The 20,867-nt window shown below is 40.4% G+C and overlaps 2 protein-coding genes across 4 annotated transcripts; one reads left to right on the top strand and one right to left on the bottom strand.

Moving 5' to 3' along the window:
* Positions 1-114: 114 nt before the first annotated feature.
* LOC139110744 (putative pre-mRNA-splicing factor ATP-dependent RNA helicase PRP1) lies at positions 115-5,387 on the bottom strand. The gene is made up of 9 exons (XM_070670741.1): positions 5,078-5,387; positions 4,159-4,514; positions 3,332-4,026; positions 2,957-3,187; positions 2,653-2,872; positions 2,386-2,508; positions 2,122-2,312; positions 1,757-1,919; positions 115-1,406 (listed from the first exon to the last, which is right to left on the bottom strand). Exons 1-9 carry the CDS (start codon positions 5,128-5,130, stop codon positions 1,279-1,281), a joined length of 2,160 nt encoding a protein of 719 aa, XP_070526842.1. The 5' UTR covers positions 5,131-5,387; the 3' UTR covers positions 115-1,278.
* Positions 5,388-6,022: 635 nt separating this feature from the next.
* Positions 6,023-20,636, top strand: Wdb (serine/threonine-protein phosphatase regulatory subunit widerborst). 3 transcript variants are annotated; one of them, XM_070670760.1, is made up of 10 exons: positions 7,899-8,028; positions 15,855-15,947; positions 16,843-17,039; positions 17,339-17,533; positions 17,637-17,767; positions 17,875-17,992; positions 18,199-18,474; positions 18,564-18,793; positions 18,985-19,139; positions 19,326-20,636. In XM_070670760.1, exons 2-9 carry the CDS (start codon positions 15,908-15,910, stop codon positions 19,133-19,135), a joined length of 1,338 nt encoding a protein of 445 aa, XP_070526861.1. In that variant the 5' UTR covers positions 7,899-8,028; positions 15,855-15,907; the 3' UTR covers positions 19,136-19,139; positions 19,326-20,636. The 3 variants fall into 3 exon arrangements, with proteins under 3 accessions (XP_070526859.1, XP_070526861.1, XP_070526862.1); XM_070670758.1 differs by lacking the exon at positions 15,855-15,947 and having other exon boundaries at positions 6,023-8,028; XM_070670761.1 differs by lacking the exons at positions 7,899-8,028; positions 15,855-15,947 and adding an exon at positions 10,163-12,956.
* The last annotated feature ends 231 nt before the right edge of the window (positions 20,637-20,867 follow it).

The raw sequence follows: 20,867 nt of genomic DNA on the forward strand, positions 1-20,867 counted from the left end.
ATAAATTGGCCACCGTATTTCTGAATGTTCTGTGGCATGCGTATGTGTATGTATGTGTGTGTGTGCGTGCGCCGTGCGCATTCACACATGTATTTGATGTATATGCTTATAGTTTTTACTATATATCTTAAATATTTGTTTCTTTATTAGTTTGATTTTTTCAGATGTACATCTAGAAATTTTTTTTATTTTTTTTTTCCCTTCAGCTGTGTTCTATTTTTTTAGTAAAAAGTTTATGCACGTTTATAACCATGATCAATCTGTTTTTCATTATTTTTAACACTTTATTGACGAGATAATATTATTATGAATAACGAATCTCTTATCAAGAACATATTTATAAAATAGGAAAATATATTAATCTCTTTTTTAATTATTGTATTTGCAACGATTAAAATATTTTTGCAGGAGGTAAAGCACTATCAATGATTACACACATAAGACTGTACTGAATAAAAAATAGATTATGAAAAAATAATTTTGCAAAGTGCGACAACAGACGTAAGTTTAGGTTAAGACGATAATTAGTATATTCCCGTCGATAAAGTGTTAAAAATTCATACACACTGCAAAATACTTTGAATTTCGGAACTTCACAAAATACGAAACACAAAACATTAAGTCGCATTCAAAAATATGACGAAAAGAACAATATTCTTTTAGAAATAGATGAAACTCTTTTTCGTTTGAAACAATCTTTAGGCAAGTAAGAGATAGTTTTATTCTATTTTCTTGTATATAGTGGCCACTTTATATATCTTCCTTCTTCACGTTATATGGTCAACGTTTAATACAAAAATTAATCTATTATAATCTAGTGACATTCTGAATGCGTTCGAATGTAAACGTTGATTAATGAACTCTACTGTTAAAATTACTTAGAGGCTACGTATTCTTTTAAATGTACATAAATAACCCTCTTATCGATTAACTATGCTTTTGCTGTGTGTCTTAAGTTAATAAATTGTCCATTTATTATTATTTTTTTATTTTTTTCTTTTAGTCTTAAATGTCGAAAGTTTAAATTAAATTGTTCAATTTTTACATATTCGTACAAACCAGCATAAAGTTTGTAGAGAAATCTAAATGTTTTAATATTCTTCCTGTACCGTTTAAGTTGACAGAAAGTAATCTTTCATGTGTCTCACAATGTTTTGTATGTGATGTGGCTCCAGTAAGTGAGAAAGTCGTGTGCCGAAGTTTGCTACGATTGGCAAATTTTGACTGAGCATTCTCAACTTCTTGTGATTTTTTTAACACCTCTAAAGTATATAAAGGTTAGAAACCTTCCTGATACTGTTTCGAGTCTAATTTTGCCTGAGTGAGCTCGAGCTGTCTCTTTGCCTCGCATTGGGGGAAATTTTGTAGATCGTAATATTGCGGTGCTATCATGAGCAACCAATCGGCTGTAAAAATATATACAAGGTCTGAATTAAAAAAAAATTAAATAAACTACAGTTATTAATTACAATAATCAATAAAGTAATAATACTAATAATACAGTGTATGCTGAAAGACAGATATGGCGACGGCAGCTAGCGAACGTGACTTTATTAAAACGTGTGCGTCGAGTTTTACATGTACCGCATGTATATACCGCGCCGGCCGGTTTGCCGATGACTAATTTCTCCCCGTTCTCTTATCCCCTGTCTCTGTAGCCTAGGATTACGCACGCTAGCCGCTGTCGCCGCAGAAAACGTCTTATCTGCCTTTCGGTGTACATACGTACTAATTATAATAAAATGAGAAATCTTACGTTTGATGTCAGTGACTGTCCTGATATAATTTTTAGTAGTAAGCACAAATTCATTATAAATAACCCATTCCGGTTTGTGATCAAGACAGCTGCTCGGGTGAAGTTGTACTACTTGATTATCTTTGATAGTAAGATAATGTCCTGTTCTCTCTAAATGCGCTACCTGTCGAAATATAAACGTAGATGTATAAAATAAAAATAAGCATATTCTGCATTTATTCTTAATAAAAAGTCCAACGTTTTGTTAACGCGAGTTGCTCTTTTCTCGCAACGCGCGGGAGAACTTTAGCGAGTAAGGGCGAGTGAAAAAGTGCACGCGAAACAATATAAAAAAAAACTATCATGTAAATTAATATTTACATTACCTGCATGAAAAAACCATTAACTAAAGCTTTCCTGATGTTAATATAATAATCCTTTGAATTAAAGTCTGTCGAAGTACGCTTCAGTACAAATCTGTCCATTATTCTGCTCAACTGCTGTCTCACGTTATCTCCGCTTTTCAGCGACCGATAATTAACGTAATTATCGTAACACCATTGCACATCATCCATATCTGTAATTTAAGAATTATTTATATTATCAAATTTTATTTTATAGTAAAAATACTGCGAGAAACAAATACTTACGTTGTTTGAAAGAATGATATACATTAAGCAATGTCAAATGATCACCATCGATATGTGCAAATTTCATTTTTGCATCATCCGCAGCTTTTTTCGATTCATTTGGTCTCACAAAACACTGTGGGACTAATACCATATCAATCATCAATATACTGTTATATTAATCTTACCGCAATTTTATTATTTTATTTTTATAATTATTTCTCATTGATATTTTATGCATTATTTTCGTAATATATTAATATCATATAACAAACCCCAATACGTTACCTGAGAGCATAGCAGTAATGCTAAGTATTTCATTACTGCAATTATGATTGCAAGAAGCTATTAGCATTTTCGCTAACTGAGGATCCAATGGAAATTCTGCCATTACCGCGCCAAGATCCGTCAAATTCCCATCGTCATCGAGAGCTGCCAAATAATTTAGAAGTTCTAAAGCTCTCATAAGAGTTTCGGGGGCGGGTGGATCCATGAAATCGAAATGTACCTGTTGTATTTAACATGTAATTAAGTTATTACTTTTACCATTAATAAGCAAATTTATTCTTATTTAATATTATAATATACGCACTAGATCATCAATGCCAAGCTTTTTCAGTTGCAGAACAACGCTTCCAAGATTAGATCGCAAAATTTCAGGATATGTGTTATCCTGCATCTCGTTTTTGTACGCCTTTTCCGTGTACAATCTAAAACACTTCCCTGGCCTTGTTCTGCCGGCACGACCAGCTCTCTGTTGCGCGGAAGCTTTGCTAATAGGTGATACTAAAAGAGATTCGACACGAATTCTTGGATTGTATACCTGTTATTAAAAAAAAAAAAAAAAAAAAATAGAAATAATCAATTTATAATTAAAAAAGTTTTTTAAATTTAAATTTAATTTAAAACAGTGCTCGGAATAAAATGTACATTTATTCCGAGCACTGATTTAAAACGTTGCAATTACTTTTTGCTTGGCAAAACCAGGATCTATGACAAAAACGACTCCATCAATAGTCAACGATGTTTCTGCGATATTAGTCGAAACGACAACTTTACGACCGATAGCTCCATTCGATTTAGCAGGTGGAGCAGGTTCAAATATTCTTTGCTGAAGATTCGGCGGCAGTGTCGAATACAATGGTATACATTTTAATTCACCAACTTCAGGTCCTAAATTGTCCATTTCCCTTTTAATTCTCTTGCAAGCTTCTTCAATTTCCTCTTGACCCGTTAAAAACAATAAAAGATCCCCGGGACTTTCTTCACACATCTGTATCTGAATTACAGTTCTAATTGCCGCTTCCAGATAGTCCCTTTCCGGTTCCGGAGTATAATATATCTCGACTGGATGCGTTCTTCCAGGTACATTCATAAGCGGGGCATTGTCAAAATATTGCTGAAACTTTCCAGCATCCAAGGTAGCACTCATAATCACAAGTTTCAAATCTGGTCTCTGCTTAATCACCTCTTTTAAAACACCCATCAGCAAATCAGTAGCTAACGTTCTTTCATGAGCTTCGTCAAGCAGAATGACTTGATAAGCATCCAACATAGGATCAGACATACCCTCCCGAAGTAACATACCATCGGTCATGTATTTTAGTACAGTTCTTGGTGAACTGCAATCTTCAAAACGGATACTATATCCTACTTCTTGACCTGTAATCAAACGTTAATTTATGTTTTATTTAATTAATGTTTAATTATTTAATTAATGTTTAATTATTTAATTAATGTTAATTTACTTTTAAAAAAATAGCGGTTTTACTATGAAACACCTAATATATATACCTAAAGCAACATCCATCTCTTCTGAAACTCTTTGAGCAACACTCATAGCTGCCACTCTTCTAGGTTGCGTACAGGCAACTCCTTTGTTTCCAATACTTCTTGAATATTCCACACACCATTGAGGTATCTGTGTAGTTTTGCCAGATCCTGTTTCTCCAACAAGAACAATGCACTGATGCTGAGACAGCAACCTCATAAAATCAGTACGATATTCAAATACAGGTAAAGTTATTCTTTTTTTATAAAGTTCATAGTATTTTGGGGTATATGGCAGCATGTTATATGGATTAAACTGCACTTGGCTCTTTGCAGTTGCAGATCCTTGAGTTGTTGCATTGTTGGAAACCGAGCTGTCTCTGCAAAATAATTATTATGTAGCATTTCTTTTTATCTTACCAATCTATATATGCAACAAGCGGTATAATAGTTAATACAGTGAAAAATAGAAATCTATGTAAATCACGAAGTAGACTCGAGATATTAAAGCACACACCTGACGCGTGCAAACATAATAAATTTACGGCGGTGCGTGCGAAGAAGCATATTTGGGAAATAACATGCGGGAAAGAGGATAAATAAGCAGAAATATAGATTTATATTTTTATTATAATATAGAACGGGTCGAGCAAGAGAACCGTTACAAAGCGTAGCGACAAAAATTTCCCTTGCAACCGGAAGTGAAGACAGTCGAAATAACGAAGCGTGACACGTCCGAGGCTTGCCATCCGTAGGCGATGTCCAAGGATCGCAGACACGTGCCAAGAAGTTAAAACGCGCGTGTATACGTTCGCGATCGCACGTGATAAAAATCTGCACGGTCTGATATGGTCCCGCGACATTGCACATGGCAGAGGAGGACGATCACCGCGGACTCGCGGTCAAGCATCGATTGCAGGCGGTAACACGTTCGTGCACTCACGTGGATTTCCGTTTGACATAAGGATCCATGACTTCGATCCTGCGCTTCGACATAGCGTCTCCGTCGCTCCAAGCGCGGTCAAGCAGAAGCCAAAATTGTTTACGAAATTTCGGACGAGGCGTCAATCAAGATGGCAAGGCAGGCAAGCAGGCGCCAGCAGCGGCTTGGCTTGGAGCTTCCTGCCTTCGCGATGTTGGCAAGCGACAGCAGATGGAGTTGGCAATCGCTATAACGTAGAGGAAGCAAGAATAAATGACAATGACGCGCGGCGCCGAGTATCCGAAAACGCTCGAGAAATATGAGGAATACAGAAGTAAGGTAGTGGTGTGGAGTGAGCCACGTTTGCCGCCAATCCCGTAGGAACGCCTCTTTCGTAATGGCCGCTACGATACGAAGTTGACGAGAACGGCGCTCGTCTACTAGAGTGTGTTCATAAAGCGACTCTACTCGAACACCCTCCGGATGAACCAATCAAATGGAATTTTATTTTAATTCCGAAAAAATTTATTACGAGCGGCCAGTTGGATTAGACTGGCGCTCTTCAAAAAACATCGTATAGCGTTAGAGTTGAACGAATCCTAAAAGTTAAAATGACATCGAGGGAAACCAACGATCCAGCTGACGTGTTTTCTGACTTGAGGGTCTCTACATACGCCCCTCGTAGGGCGCTATCTTCCGTTTCCCTGACTCGCCGTGACATCGATCGCAAAGGAGAATGGCGGAGGCACCGCGCGTGAAAGAGTTGATCGACTTTGACGCTGTCGCCACCTTCCGGGCTCAGGAGTTTTCGGCGACGCTCGGTCATCTCCGGCCGACGATTGCCGAGTGCACATTACTATTTTCAGACACGCAGAGGCACTTCTTGACGGATTTTCAATAAAATAAGGAGGGCGGCGGTGCGCGGCGCGATTGCGAGCTCGAGATCTGCTTCCCTGGGGTTTAATCTCCTTTCGACGCGTAGCGGTTCGCCTCGCGGTGCCGCGGAAACGCGGTGCGGAATACGTGCGAAGGAAGGCCCTCCCCTCGGGACTCGGGAGTTTAGGAGCGGCACGGTTTTCGTCGCGGCGGTGGTGGTGGTGGTAGGAGCGTTGCGGACTCGGAAGATTTGGAGGCCAGGGCGGCGGAGTGGTGTATATATTAGGCGACACGCAAGACGAGGTCGAGAGCGGCGCCGAGGCGGAGTATTGGGACCGCGGCGAGAGAGGAGAGCAGCAGAGAACGAACGGGGCACGCGAGAGGGCGATGTCGGGTCACGTTCCGGCGGCACTCGACGGCTGACGTTGCAGCACCGCGTTCGCCCCGCCGGAAAATGAGAGATAGACCTCCACGTCGCAGCGAGCAGCTGATGGCGGCCGTGCCCGGTGCTACCGAGTGCTGTTCCTAACATACACGTCTACCCCCCGAGAACGTCGCCGTAGTCGGTCGGCGGACGGGCGTACGAGGTGAGGCGGGGGTGAAGCGGGCGAGAGGAGGAAGCGGGAGTTGGTGGCGTTCCTTCGGCGGTCGAAGCCAGCGGCAGCAGCGTCGACGGCGAACGCGAGCCGCCGCCGTCTCTCTTTCCGTCGACTCGATCGCGCGGCCTGGCCTGGCCTGGCCCGGCCCAGTCGATTTATCGTGTGTACGGTGCGTGTGCGCGCGGCCACATTACTCTCGCGCGGCCATACTTTTCGTGACGGGAACGTGCGCGCCGCTGAATCGGCCAGCTATACGCGCAAGTCGTTCTATTTCGTAACGGTGCCTCTTCTCTTTCCCTCTTCGGCCACCGGCGGCTCGGAGACCGCGCGCGGCAGCACGGTGCCTGCCTGCTTGCCTGCCTGCCTGCGTGCGTGCGCGCGCGTGCCAACGGGCGAGCGAGCGAGCGAGCGAGCGAACGAGCGAACGAGGGAGTGAACGGGCGACACGCTACGTCGTCCGAGAAGAACCGAAACGGGATCGGCGACTGCGGACAGCGGCGCCGGCGGTAGTCGTCCTCGTCGATCGAAGCCACCCTACGGAGGGAACTTCCGCCGCGAAGAAGTCGAGGCGGGACCGAATCGGGAAAGGCAGCTGGCCGGAAGAGTGTCGCCGGTCGGTCGACGTTTCCCTACGTCGTACCGTGTGCGGTTTTACGGTGTAGGTGGGAGCACCTACGTTCGCGGAAGGAAGGAAGACGGACGGACAGACGGACACGGCACACGGGCGTGCGTCTGCATGTGACAACGCCTAGCCGTCTGGAGATCATCGCGCCCCTTCTTCCCGGTGGCCGGGGACGGCGACGAGCACAGAGGAGCCAGCTGAGGTACGAAATCCGGAGGAGAGGTCTCTCGGCGAGGAGCGGCGTGATTCGCGTCGAGCCGGAGGAGGACGAGGGGTGCCCGGGGCGGGTGCTATGCGCTACGAACGTCCACGGCGAAGCGCCCCACGTCGTCATCGACGTCTTCCATCGCCGCCAGCTCCCCTTGCCGCTCCCGGCGCGCGGCGTCAACGGTAAAGTGTGGAATCGCGGGGGGGACGAGTGGACGGAGCAAGGGAGAGTTGACGCGATCGGGAGGAAAACCGCGTCACGTGCATCCGCGTAGCAGTGTGTGCCTTTCTTTCTTTCTTTCCCTCGTGAGAGAGGAGGTGGTGGGTTGCTGCACGTCGCGACTAGTTTCGGCGGCCACGGAATGCGGCCACCTCGGGGCGGCAGGGATCACGGTTTCTAGTCGCGAGACTATCTCTCCGCTGTCCGCGTGAAAAGTGATCCCCGAGGAAAAAAGCCCGGGCGCGTAGCGCTTTTCCAGCGGTTTTAGCATCACCAGGACAGTCCAACAGTGCCTCCGTTAATGCCAAAATGTCGTCAGGGGCCTTCGTGGACAGGATAGACCCCTTCGCCAAGCGATCCCTCAAGAAGAAGTCCAAGAAGTCGCAGGGCTCCTCCCGCTACCGGAACTCACAGGATGTCGAGCTTCAGCAATTGCCGTTGCTTAAAGGTTAGTTTTTAAAATTTATACCTCTTTTTCTGACGGTCTCTTTATTATTTATTCATTTTTTTATCGCGTATTTTAAACGCGATACATTAATTAATTTATTTGGCATCTCAACTCCCCGCTTTTTTATCTTTAGCTGTGTTATGTAAATCGTACATGTAAGATCCCCCAATCTGGTTGTCGTAAAGACGAGCGTTGCTGAGGAAGGCAACGTCGAGAACGTTTGGCGAAGTTATCGTCCAATTCCATGCGAATCTATCGGCACTTTCTCGCGGAGTGGAGTGGCACGGCTTGAGCATAATATCCTTGGAGTTATTGAATAATTGGCAGCAAGTCTCCATCGTTCCTGACTTAGGCAATTGCATCACGTGTATGGCACTGTGCTCATCGGTAAACATATCGTTTGTTTCTTTCAATATCGTTACTGATTGATAGACCGCGTCGGGATGTCGTAAAGAACCGGTGTTGCATCTCGACGAAAGTTTCAGGGGCGAGTTTAACGTTGAAGGACGTCCGTAGCTTATTCATTATATCTACATATTTCCTGACGACGTTATTAACATATTACGTACGTTATATATGGTCAGCGAGATGTCGATCGCAAAAAAAAAGTTGTTTATCAAGACGTCACATTGCGCTCGTTAGCGTAGTGTCACGCGCGTTAATTTATCGGGAGATAAATGCGCGGGGAATCTTACGATTCGCGACGCCGGGAGGGTAACAGCTGGATTGAAATGCAAATCGATACTTTTTGAGGCTCGATCGTACGCACGTGCGCGAATTTTTTTTCGGATCCAAGCGCAAATGTCAACGTGATTTCAACCTGCCCCGTTGTCCACGAGACGGTTGTGAGCTTTGCCTTTACTCTGCAACTTTTAAAAAGATTTAAGATGGAATTTACTTTGCGTATGGTTTGTTAGAAAACGTCGCGTCTGACTTTAGAATGAACATTGGCGGCCGCAGTTTTATCGAGAGCACGTTCCTCGTAGGAAATTCATCAGTCAGTCGGTTTTCGTCTAGCGCATAAAGCGTGTTCGTCTGGAGATGAGACAAAGGGGAAGGATGGGACATCCGGAAGAAACTTGGAGTCACATGGTGAGGAGTAACACGAATACAGGTGTGTCGCCACATGACCGTGGCCTGTTCAACCAGATACGATGGCTTGCGGCGACCGTCTGCCGAATAGCGACACTTGTTACGCATGACTGTAAAAGTTTGTTTACGGAACGTAGCCGGCGGGCTCCGACATCGCTGTTAGGCTTTTCCTGGTCTCTCGAAACGGTGAAATACTCCAACTTCGACGTGGAGAACTCCCTCGCTACCCGGGGTTAATCGTTGCGAAAAGTATCGCATTTAAATTGCGGCTTGTGTGCGTATCGATGCGTGATAACGCGCGATATCAGTTTTCCACTCAGCTGAATCGACCGAAAAAGATACCGTGGAATTTTCACGTGCCGACTCTATTGAATATTTATTTGGACACGGTGTAGCGCAACCGCCACGTTGTAACCCGGAAAGAAACGGTTGAGGGTTATCGACGTGCGACTGTAATAATTCTTACGATCGAATTCGCGAGCGTCCACGAGCGAGCGTGCGCAAGCAAAACGTAACGATTGGGGACGCAATACGACGGACAAGTATGATAACAGCAGAGTCAAAGAAACGTAATTTTGACTAGGTGATCGTACGAAAGAAAAATGTAGAAACATTTATCGCTATTGTTCTTTTCCGCCAAAGCGTTCTTGTAAGACAATAAACGTAATAACCAAAAGATAACTGGGATCAACAGATACGGATCATGATTGATACAACTGGAATTATGAGTCTGGCATCAAAACAAGTTCTTCATCTCCGCCGTCGTTATCAAAGGTGTACAGAACGCGACTCCAGAACGAGCAGAAAACGCAGATTTCTCCGCGCCGAATTTAATTGCATCTTTAGAAACAATTGTGTAAATTGTTAAAAAATGAAAAATGAAATTATTCGGGGATCACTCGTACATGCGCAGCATTTTGATAACGTTTACTTTGCAATCCTTTTATCATTATCTGTTCTGACGTGCCGCTCGTTTTCAGATTCTTGCCCGGCGCCACTTTAGTCCAGTTGATTTCCTCTTGGACTTATCTGTAACAACGTCACGGATAAGGATAGCAATTGAATGGGGCGCGTAAACACAAAGAAAAAAAAAAAGGTGCGTTATCGCCTTTTACTCTTCGATTACATAATCGACAAGGGACTTGGTCAATCGCGCTACTGCTCGTCGTTGCTTTCTGGGAGAATTTATGGCCAAGGTGTCTCCGTAGGCGCGACCGCGTGACTCAAAGTGCGCATACCTGCTTTTGTTGGATCGACCGCGATTCAAAGTACACGCTTCTGTCTTCTATTTTTGGAGGGATACAAAGACACCACAACGGCAACGTAATACTCACGAGGCTTACGTCGATCGGGAAGGGGAACCCATAATCGTCACGCGATATGAATCTCAAAGATTCTGACCGTCGACTTGCAGCCACGATCGAACGTTGTGACGCTCCCAGGATAGCGTGAAATAGTATTGGTACTCCGCCACGTGTAGTATGGCCAGAAACTCCTCTCTTTCTCTCTCTCGTGGCATTCACCGCCACCGCCATCTGAACGGAATCGCATCGAAGGGAACTAGGGATCAACATGGCGACCTAAAGGGCTAAAAAAAAGGGAGGAAAAAAAATCACGCTAATCGCGATAAAGATCTTAGAGTCGTGAGCTCGGCAATGCGGATGACGTTCACCATGGGAGCGAAAGAACGCTATCTTCTGCGTCTGTTTTACACACTCTTTTACGTGGATACTTTCTTTTTCTTCTAAATAACTTGAAACGTTCTAATAATATAATAGTTAATGTTTGAAAATCTCTATTAATATTTCACTTAACGCTGCTTCTCGTTAATAATGGCAAGAAGTAAAAAAAAAAAAAAAAAAGATACATTTACGCGAATGTATAATAGCCATGCCAACAAACCGAAATAGTCTATTTTAAGTTTTGACGGCAGTTTTATATTCTTTTTCGAAAGTAACAGTCGAGTATTTGCGAGAAGACTTGCTGAAAACTTTCTAGGACGGTTAAATTTTTTGAACATGTGCCAGCGGCAATGGTCGAACAAAACCTCTCTCCCTTCCACTTTACTAGTTGACCCACAAATTTACGGCACGAATGGTCGTACAGAATAGACCACCTTACAGGCGATGTCGTTCACCTTTGTTGGTAAAACGGCAATAATCCGCCTCGCTTTTTCTCTTTGGCCACGTTACACCATTTATACGCAATCGCGCGTGCAATCGTAAAAATCTTTGTAATTGTATTATTTTACCATCTCCAGGAATGAACAATCCGTAGACGATCATAAAAGTTTTACGATTTTGGCGCGGCATATCCCCTTTAAAACGAACCCCTTTCGGCACCCGATATATCGGATGACATTTCGACCCGTGTTGTTACTTTATCGTAACCGATATATCGTCTCTTGGTGAACGACAGAGGGAGATGGGTACTCAATGACGCGCTTGAATACGGTGCAAATTGAGTGAAAAAGCAAAAGTGCGATGCTCGAGTAGCGAATTCCTATGGTCGAGCGATGTGTCGGATGGTCCATGAAATTTCGGAAATTTAAGGTAGACCTGATAGGCCTCGAAAGTATTCTCCGTGTCATATTGTATCGACAGTTTGAATCTCTGCCAAGTTAACACTTGATTTATAGAGTTCTGATAACGTTGATAGATCTTGTTTTCCGAAGAGAGAGTTCTACAGTCGCTAATTATTATATTAAGTTTCTGAAAATGCGATGCTAACTTTGCAGAAGTAAGAGACTGTATAAATGACGGGAGCTATCGACAAAGAGAGTTAGAATGTCCTGCCTCTTAGTAAAAGTGTTACCAGGCACCTTGTAACTTTTTAGTTTACAACGTCAAGTCTTTGGTATTATTTCTAGAAATTAAACTTTAAATTAAATTTTTAGCAAAATAAACTTGCCGTAGAATGAAAGTTTTATTAAGATAAACTTGAGTCTCTCGTTTATATCAGCATCTTATATTAGACCAATATATTTATTTCTATTTTTATGGAAATTGAATATTTTTCATGTAAATTAATAATCGTCGATTTTTTAGCGATGATAAAATAAGGTGACGCACCCAGGACACCTCGTGCGCACAAATAAAGAAAAAAGAAGCAGGCACGTTATCCAGGAAACAAACGAAAAGAAAGAAAAAATAGGCTTAGAGTTTTCCAAAGTAAGAGATGCAGTCGCGCGTTGCGATGTACCATTACGTCAGACGTAAACACAGTTTAATTATGCGTCATGCACAAGTGGGAGCATTAATAGTTTTCTTTGTTCAGACATCTTCCGCGCGTACCCGTCAGAGTTCCATTCCAGCCCATATTAAGAAGGAGGAAAATGCGAGAATGGGAGTGCGAATGATTAACGAAATAATTCCGAGGATCGTTTCTCACTTAGCTAGGTAATAGCGTTGATGCACAGCGTGTAAAATGCGAGTAAATTTCCATGAAATGTCAAATATTTTTCTTGGACAATCTAATGTTCATTTTTGCATAATTAAAATTATGTTTGAGCTCGTAAATGAATCGAGAGCTTCAGAACCTTTTCGCGAAATAAGCGTCGAGAACAAACAGCGATGTCTTTCGCATTTACGTTCGCCTGCGCTTTTGCCTTAATGGCATTTAAATTTATAATCTTGATAAATCAGAATCATGCTGAATTGTATTCTTTAATTATTAATGTACTCTAACAATTTCAGTGAAAATTGACGTGGTTTCGAACGTGTTTGTCGTGATATTCTGGTAACAAGTCGCGCGCACCCTAGTACGCTTTCTGGCTAATTGACGCTGATGGTCATGGTCACTGTCAAGATCGGGACCAGGAGCACAAGGATGCGACGGTATGCTTTTCCGCGGGAGCGAGAGAGTGGGCGAGACGAATGTCGCCACGTCGTTCATTAAGTCACGTTCGTCCCGCATAATCGGCTGCATAATGCACCGCTGAAAAAATTGATTGTCACGCGTAAAAAAATTTGTAATTATTACACACACGGCGTAGCGCATTCTTCTCCAACAATTCGTTTTTTCAGTTTTATTTTTTTAATACTTTGGCCGATGAAATTAAAATAATAATTACATCTCTTTAATATTATTCGAGCATAGAAATAAAACGTATCGATGTTCAATACACTTACATATATAAGATTAAATACAATAGAATTAAAATTAAACGGGAACACATATTCGACATACATCTCGGTATTCAAATAATATGAAAGCTAAGAGGGAGGACGGAGAATGAGTGGAGGGAACAAGGAAAATGAGTGAAAGCGCGGAGAGAAATATGTCGTGGAGAAAAGGGTTGCAAAAAGAAGGAGGAAAGAACGTAGAACGGGAAGATCAAAGAGAAAGAGAGAAAAAGGCGAAGCGCAGACGATGACAACGGGAGTGGACAAGGCGCGGTAGAACGAGGGAAGGAGAGGAAAGAGAAAGATAGCGTCGTCAGAGTATAGGAGAGGGATAAGGGTTGGAAAGGGGGCGAGAGAAGAGGCTACCTGACGGTACCCCCCAGAGAAGCGGTGGAAGTATTGATCCGGAATGCCGGCGACCACCTGCACGGAACGCTCTTCTACTCCTTCGCCACCCAGTCCCCTTCCTCCCTCTTTTCGCGTTTCTACCGCCTCTCGCTCTCTTCCCTGCTTTACCTCTTTTTCCTCATGTCTCGCTCTTTCTCTATTTGGTTTCCCTTATTTCCTCCCTTCGCCTATTTCGTTCTCTTTTTACTTCTCTAATCACCTATTATTTTTCTCGTTATTCAGATTCATTATATTTTGTTTTTGTATCATTTAATTTTTTTTTTTTTTTTTTTTTTTTTTACCGTTTATTGATTTTTGCTTTTTTACTTTTTGATCTCTCTGCCTTTGTTTTATTTTACTTTCGCTTTTCTTTATTCATTCTCTTTTATAACTATTTCGTTTCCCTCTCTCATTGATCCGTCTCAAAACCTGGTATTTTGCAGCAAACGCATAATTTACCCTCGAATCGCGAAATAAATGTTGAGATATGGACGATGACGGCGGAACGTCTCAGGTAGATTAAAATTTGATTTTTCTATCAGAGATGAGTCGGCGGGATCTGGCGCTGTGCAATGCCACGCCGGCAATTGCGGGCATGTACGCGAGGGTACGTGTCGCGTTATGAATGAAATTATAAATATGTGTATGCGAGATGGATCACGCGCACGTAACGTCGAGGGAGAACGTAACGAATAAACGGATGGACAGTCGGGGGCGAGACGCCGGTGCGCGGAACGCTATTTTCAGAGTCTTTCGCGATACAACGGCCGATTGTCGTTGCATTCTTTTTCTCTCTCTCCCTCGTTCACCTGAGTATCTTTCCTGCGGATTTAATGGAATCGTGTTAAGGCGTTCGTTCAACTGTTGGTGCAACTCGTCTGTTTCCCCCTCGCCGGAAAGAGGCTGCGAAACTATCGATAGAGAAATGTACGTCTGGCATCGATTAAACCCTCCGAACCTAGGATGAAAAATTAATTACACCTTCGCCTTGTTATAACCCGTATGACGCAGACTCGCCCCACCGTTTATTGTCACATAAATAGCGACGCTTAATTCTAACTCCTCTATTTATAGCTAATTGTAACATCGCGTATTACAGAATTTATCATGGGAGATCTCATAGATTTCTGGTATCATCTTCTCCTTTTTTCGCTTACTGCGCTTCTTGTCTTTATTTATCGCTTTTGACTCGTCAATTGAAAGAGGATAAGCGAATAATGCATATCTCGTGCGTGATAGGAACAGCAGGATCTACTACAGTTGCAATCCGATCACGGTAAAATTGTCTAAATATGTCTTGGACAAGTTGCCAAGCATGTGTTGTCACAGGCAACTATTTTGTCCTGCGATTTCGAATGCCATGCAAGAGTGACGACAGAGCAGGTATTTGCAAACGAAAATGTAGCGATCCATTCTTCCTTCTTAGCGTAGCCTTCCTTTCCTATTTTATATCGCGCCGCACCTTGACCTCCCGGAAAAAAAGTCTCGACGGATAAATATAACGCTGAGATTGCTGCCAATTTTTCCCCAGGATGGCCACTTTGCGCCTCGATTTACTCGCACGGCAAAGTATTTCACATAGGACGGCCGCCTGTTACGAAAGGGAAGAGATAGATAGATAGATAAATAGAGAGAGAGCTAGTGAGTTTGGCATAATTCGATAAAGTCATTGAGGCCACGCTATATGCCATTATGAAGAGCGAAGTTGCCACGGGACGTTGCAACCACGCCATCATCCCCAGAGCAGAGTGAAGGGCATGGAGAAAAACTAATTAGCGGATGTGTGTTCCCTTTGACTGCATCCTGGGTGTCCTGAATCTGCATCGAGCTCTTAGTCCGTCAATATATTTATAGTAACGCCCTGTCTTACTTTACTTTGCTTCGATAACCTTAAAAAGTGCATCTCTGTCGAATAAAAGTGAACGACTTAATGTCCAACGTCGATTTTATACCACGATTATTAATCGATCGAAAAAAATGAGTAAGTAATCTTAAATGCAATCGGTGGACGTTGACTCGTGATTATAAGCGAGATAACGAAAGATGGTGTTAGGTGGCTGCACACGCTAGCGGCCGTGCACATATTCTAACTTCACGTAATAAACGTAACCTCTTTCTCAGCTTTCATTTCATTAGATCTCCAAGTGTAATTTAAAAAATGCGAAAGTAAATTAAACTATGACACTCCTTTACGTAAATTTTTTTCAATTATTTTACGCGCAGGACGGATTAAATACTAGAAAAGACAATCGGCGTTGCAGACAATTATCTTCGAGATGACAACAATAATAAAATACAACAATTACTTGGATGCACGTATGTATATACATATACGATTAACGTGTGATCACACGTGTTTGTAAATCAAAAGAATTTTTCTTTTATTTTTGAGTTAACGTTTAAGAATGATCTTGATGAAATTACAATTAGTTTAATTAACAATTAACTTGCAGGGATACTCGAAGCAAAATTCTAATTGTATAACGTTTTGATAAAATATATGTTAAGTGATTCGTTAATAACAATTTCGTTCGCTTCAACAAAATAGCGCGAGCTTAATAGATTTATTTCCAATTTAAATCAAATCTGTTTTTTTTTTTTTTTTTTTTTTTTTTATTTACTTTGTTTCAGCCTATTCGTTTTTTATCTGCAAATTTTTGGCAAACGTAAACGATATCTTGTCTGTAAAAGTTATAGGTTCCCTTTTATCTTACGGCAAACTTCGGTGATTGTAACGAAATACCGTTCGTTTAATTTCAAGCGAATAACAAAAGGACGAAGATCTGAGATTCGAAGGGAACAGAAGAAGAATGGGAAGCTCGGTTAGAAAGAATGCATAATCCGTTTGCGTTATTCGTTCCACAGCATTTGATCATCCCGATCACTCGTGACACTCCGTGCGACTTGCGCGATTCCGGTTTCTATCGGCTCAATTAAATTGTTTGCTTACACATTTAGGAGCAAAGGAAATGATAACATTTTATTGGGCCTCTCGTTCGTGCAGCGGAGAGTTAAAAATAGTAGCCGAGCACTTTGCCCGCAGATTCTTGCTTTGCATATATAATGAATGAATTATTTATGACGAAACGTAAGGATATTCTCCTCTTCCACAACTTCCAAAGTTGTTCCCCACAATACAGCTAAGAATTGTAGCGCGAGACTTCATGTTTGATACATGAATTGGAAAATTAACATTGTTTATCTTTTGCAGATGTTAACGCTGCAGAGCAGGAGGAATTGTTTATCAAAAAGCTGCGCCAATGCTGCGTGGCATTCGACTTCATGGACCCAATGGCTGATCTCAAAGGCAAAGAAATTAAACGGAGTACGCTCAATGAATTGGTGGAATATATCACAGCAGGGCGAGGTGTCCTTACCGAACCTATTTATCCGGAAACCATTAAGATGGTACGTTAATTAGATGACAAAATTGTATTAGAATATCAAGCTAATGTTAAAACTCAAATTAAAATTCTATCCTGCTCAGTATATTATTTTTTTTGAATGTTATTCTGTTTTAAATATTATTGAAAAATGTTTTTACTTAATTTAAGAATTTATTAAATTAATTTTAATAAATTAAATATATGTATTTAATCATTGATGTAATAACGTTAAAAAAAAAAAAAATAGATGAATATAAAGTAATATGTCGCAACAGTTTGTAACTGGAAGTCATGATAAACATTATGTGATATTTGTTAAAGGTGTCTGCAAATCTATTCCGTACATTGCCACCTAGTGAAAACCCAGATTTTGATCCAGAAGAAGATGATCCGACCCTGGAAGCAAGTTGGCCCCATCTTCAGTTGGTCTATGAAGTCTTCCTCCGTTTTCTCGAGTCTTCAGATTTTCAGCCTGCTATTGGCAAAAAAGTTATTGACCAAAAATTTGTGTTACAGGTAAAAGCTTTATTATTTTGATGCTTTTTATTTATTTCTAATATGTCTTACACCTTCTAATTAAACTGACGAATACAAATGTAATTCATTACAATTGCTACAGTTATTGGACCTGTTTGACTCAGAAGATCCCAGAGAAAGAGATTTCCTGAAAACTGTTTTGCATCGTATTTATGGCAAGTTCCTGGGTCTTAGAGCATTCATACGAAAACAAATTAACAACATTTTTCTGAGGTATATATTTAAACATATAAATGTCATCTTGCATTTAAATTTACTTTTATATAATATTTTATTTTAGTTTTCTATCTTAATAATATAATTTTCTTTTTGTATTTCAGGTTTGTCTATGAGACGGAACATTTTAATGGGGTTGGTGAACTTCTCGAAATTTTGGGTAGTATTATTAACGGATTCGCTCTTCCTTTAAAAGTTGAGCACAAGCAATTTTTGGTTAAGGTATGATCATATTTTATTTAAAATAAGCACACGTAAAATTAATTTAAACTTCTGTTGATTCAAAATTTATTTTGTTCGATTTTACACCCTGAAATCTTTCTATTTAATTTTTAAAACTCAAATTTGTAGTTTATTTCAATTGTATTTAATCTTTTGAAGACGTTTAAAAAAAAAAAAAAATTTAAAATGTATTACTATTTTTATAGGTGCTGTTACCACTGCATAAAGTGAAATGTTTATCGCTCTATCACGCGCAGTTAGCTTATTGTGTGGTGCAATTTTTGGAAAAAGATGCGACTTTAACAGAACCAGTTGTACGAGGCCTCCTTAAATTCTGGCCTAAAACGTGTAGCCAGAAGGAGGTAATGTTCCTTGGTGAAATCGAGGAAATACTGGACGTTATAGAACCTAATCAATTTGTTAAAATACAAGAACCTTTATTCAGGCAAGTCGCACGTTGCGTGTCCTCACCACACTTTCAGGTAATTTATATAACATTTTATGATTTCAACAAATTTATGAAGTCGCAATGTAATTTACTTTTTTTTTTTTTTTTTTCCTCCTGTTTTAGGTCGCGGAGAGAGCATTGTACTTTTGGAATAACGAATATATAATGTCCCTAATTGAAGAAAACAACCAAGTAATAATGAAGATCATGTTCCCAGCGTTGTATAAAATTAGCAAGGAGCATTGGAATCAGACGATTATAGCACTTGTTTATAATGTTCTAAAAACGTTTATGGAGATGAACAGTAAACTCTTCGATGAGCTTACTGCCAATTATAAATTGGACAGGCAAAAGTAAGGCCACAATTTTGAAACTATTAATAGTTACACAAATTATACAAAATTATTTAGATTTATTTTAACTTTTATATAATTAAATACATTTAATAATTTATTGCTATATTAACAGTTTTTTATGTAATGTATCTAAATCTGTATAAATTTTTTTTATATTTTGTTTTTAAATGTAAACATTTATGTTCTAGAGAGAAAAGGAAGGAAAAAGAAAGGGATGAAATGTGGAAGAAACTGGCCGAGTTAGAACGACGCAACACTCTCGAACGTAATGCTATTACAGCTTCCTCCAATAATCCAGTTCCTGCCACTAATACATCTATGACGCGAACTCGTCCCTGAGCTGGTAAAAATATTATATTAAGTAATACTCATTTATTTTCAGAAGCTCACAATATGTATTTATATTTAATTATACATATACATAATAAAAAAAATTGAGAACTGTAACTGCATTTATAGAACTGAATACAATCTGAAGTTGATTTTTTCCAAATTTTAATTAAACATTAATTTTTTGGTTTTGTTTTAGGTGGAAGTACGGTATCACGCTGCCCGATTGTTAGCTCTTAGTTTAAGTCGATTGTCCATATATTACACGCAAAAAATTCTTGTTGTTAGTGAAACGAAGTGTCACGAAAACTTTCTTGACGTAATGTAATTCATTTTATTAGTTGTGACCAGAATGGCAAAATGATGAAAGCAGGAAAATGAAATGAAAAAGAGACGATACAGTTTTAATCATGCAATTTTCTTTTTCTTTAACAACATTAACAACAACGTGACGATTAGTGAATTCCAAATAATTTTTATATGTGTATATCGGGTATAATCACACTTTAACTTTTTTTTTTTTTTACTTGGAAACTGCAAAGAGTTTCCACTGCATAATGTACTCAGTGTCAGCACACAACAATGCGTTAGTCCCTTCTTGACTAAGATTTCATTATCGCTCTCGGTAGGAAGGGACAATCATGGTGTAACATTTCGAAATGGACGAAGTTGTACACGTCGTTGTGATCCTTATGTTCATTTCTGGAGGACGCGACACTTTGCGCACTCTCTCAGACGACCAGTGTGTCGCCTCCTGACTGACCCTTACGCTGATTCTTGCTGCTCCTGATAGAGCCAGCGAGAGTATTTGAATATATGTATCATATATTCGTATTAACGATAATGATAACTGTAACAGGTACGTAATAAAAATTAGGGAAAAAAATGAGAACAAATATAAATATATATGTATATATATGTGTATGTATGTATGTATATATACATATATATATGTACATATATATGTATATGCATATGTATATGTATATATATGATACAATATATTATATACAAAAAAGATTATAGTTAATACGAGATACGAGACAAGTCACAGACACGTATACACACACAGACATACATATACACAGAGCGTACACCAAACTGCGATAAATGAGAATACATGTGTAAAACGTATATAGGCCGATGTGCTACTAACATAGAGACTGCTGTGACTGAGTGCCCGCGGCAAGTTGATATAGTGAAACAAACCTTTTTTCATGAGCGTGTGGCCGCGGCGAGAGACGGCGTACACGAATACAATAGTTAACGAGTGATAAGTGATTCAATTCGCGCGGACGACCGAGGAAGAAAAATATGTGAGAGAGAGAGAGAGAGAGAGAAAGAAAGAAAGAAAGAAAGAAAGAAAAAAATATATATATGTTGTTTTCTAATAGAAAAAGAGAGAGAAAGAGAGCGAGAGAAGTAAGAAGGAGGAAAAATAATGGAAGCGAGAAGACAAGAGGAGTATACAATAAAAAAAAAAAAAAAAAAAAAAGGAAAAAAAGAAAAAGGAAAGAGATTTGATTGTACCAAAAAACATCCGTTGCTTATAAATATAACTACGTGATAGTGATACAAAGCGGGCAAGTATAAGCATCCACTTTCGGAGCTGTGCTCCTATGCTGGCAACTGTAGGGGGTCGTTTTTAAAATTTCTTACCATCGCATAATAGTAATTTAATGATACGATAATGGTAAAAATAAAAAGTAATTAAACAAGAAAGAAAAGCTAATAATAAATG

This window comes from Cardiocondyla obscurior, linkage group LG21 (assembly GCF_019399895.1).
Source record: "Cardiocondyla obscurior isolate alpha-2009 linkage group LG21, Cobs3.1, whole genome shotgun sequence".
NCBI lineage: Eukaryota > Metazoa > Arthropoda > Insecta > Hymenoptera > Formicidae > Cardiocondyla > Cardiocondyla obscurior.

Excerpts from the sequence above, each read along its gene's own strand:
- LOC139110744 (XM_070670741.1), bottom strand. The coding sequence starts at position 5,130 with ATGTCGAAGCGCAGGATCGAAGTCATGGATCCTTATGTCAAACGGAAA. Across the intron at positions 4,027-4,158 it reads AGAGATGGATGTTGCTTTAG|GTCAAGAAGTAGGATATAGT; the intron begins GTATATATATTA and ends GTTTGATTACAG. Across the intron at positions 1,920-2,121 it reads TTAATGGTTTTTTCATGCAG|GTAGCGCATTTAGAGAGAAC; the intron begins GTAATGTAAATA and ends ATATTTCGACAG.
- Wdb (XM_070670758.1), top strand. The coding sequence starts at position 7,890 with ATGTCGTCAGGGGCCTTCGTGGACAGGATAGACCCCTTCGCCAAGCGA. Across the intron at positions 17,993-18,198 it reads ACAAGCAATTTTTGGTTAAG|GTGCTGTTACCACTGCATAA; the intron begins GTATGATCATAT and ends CTATTTTTATAG. Across the intron at positions 18,794-18,984 it reads TATAAATTGGACAGGCAAAA|AGAGAAAAGGAAGGAAAAAG; the intron begins GTAAGGCCACAA and ends TTTATGTTCTAG.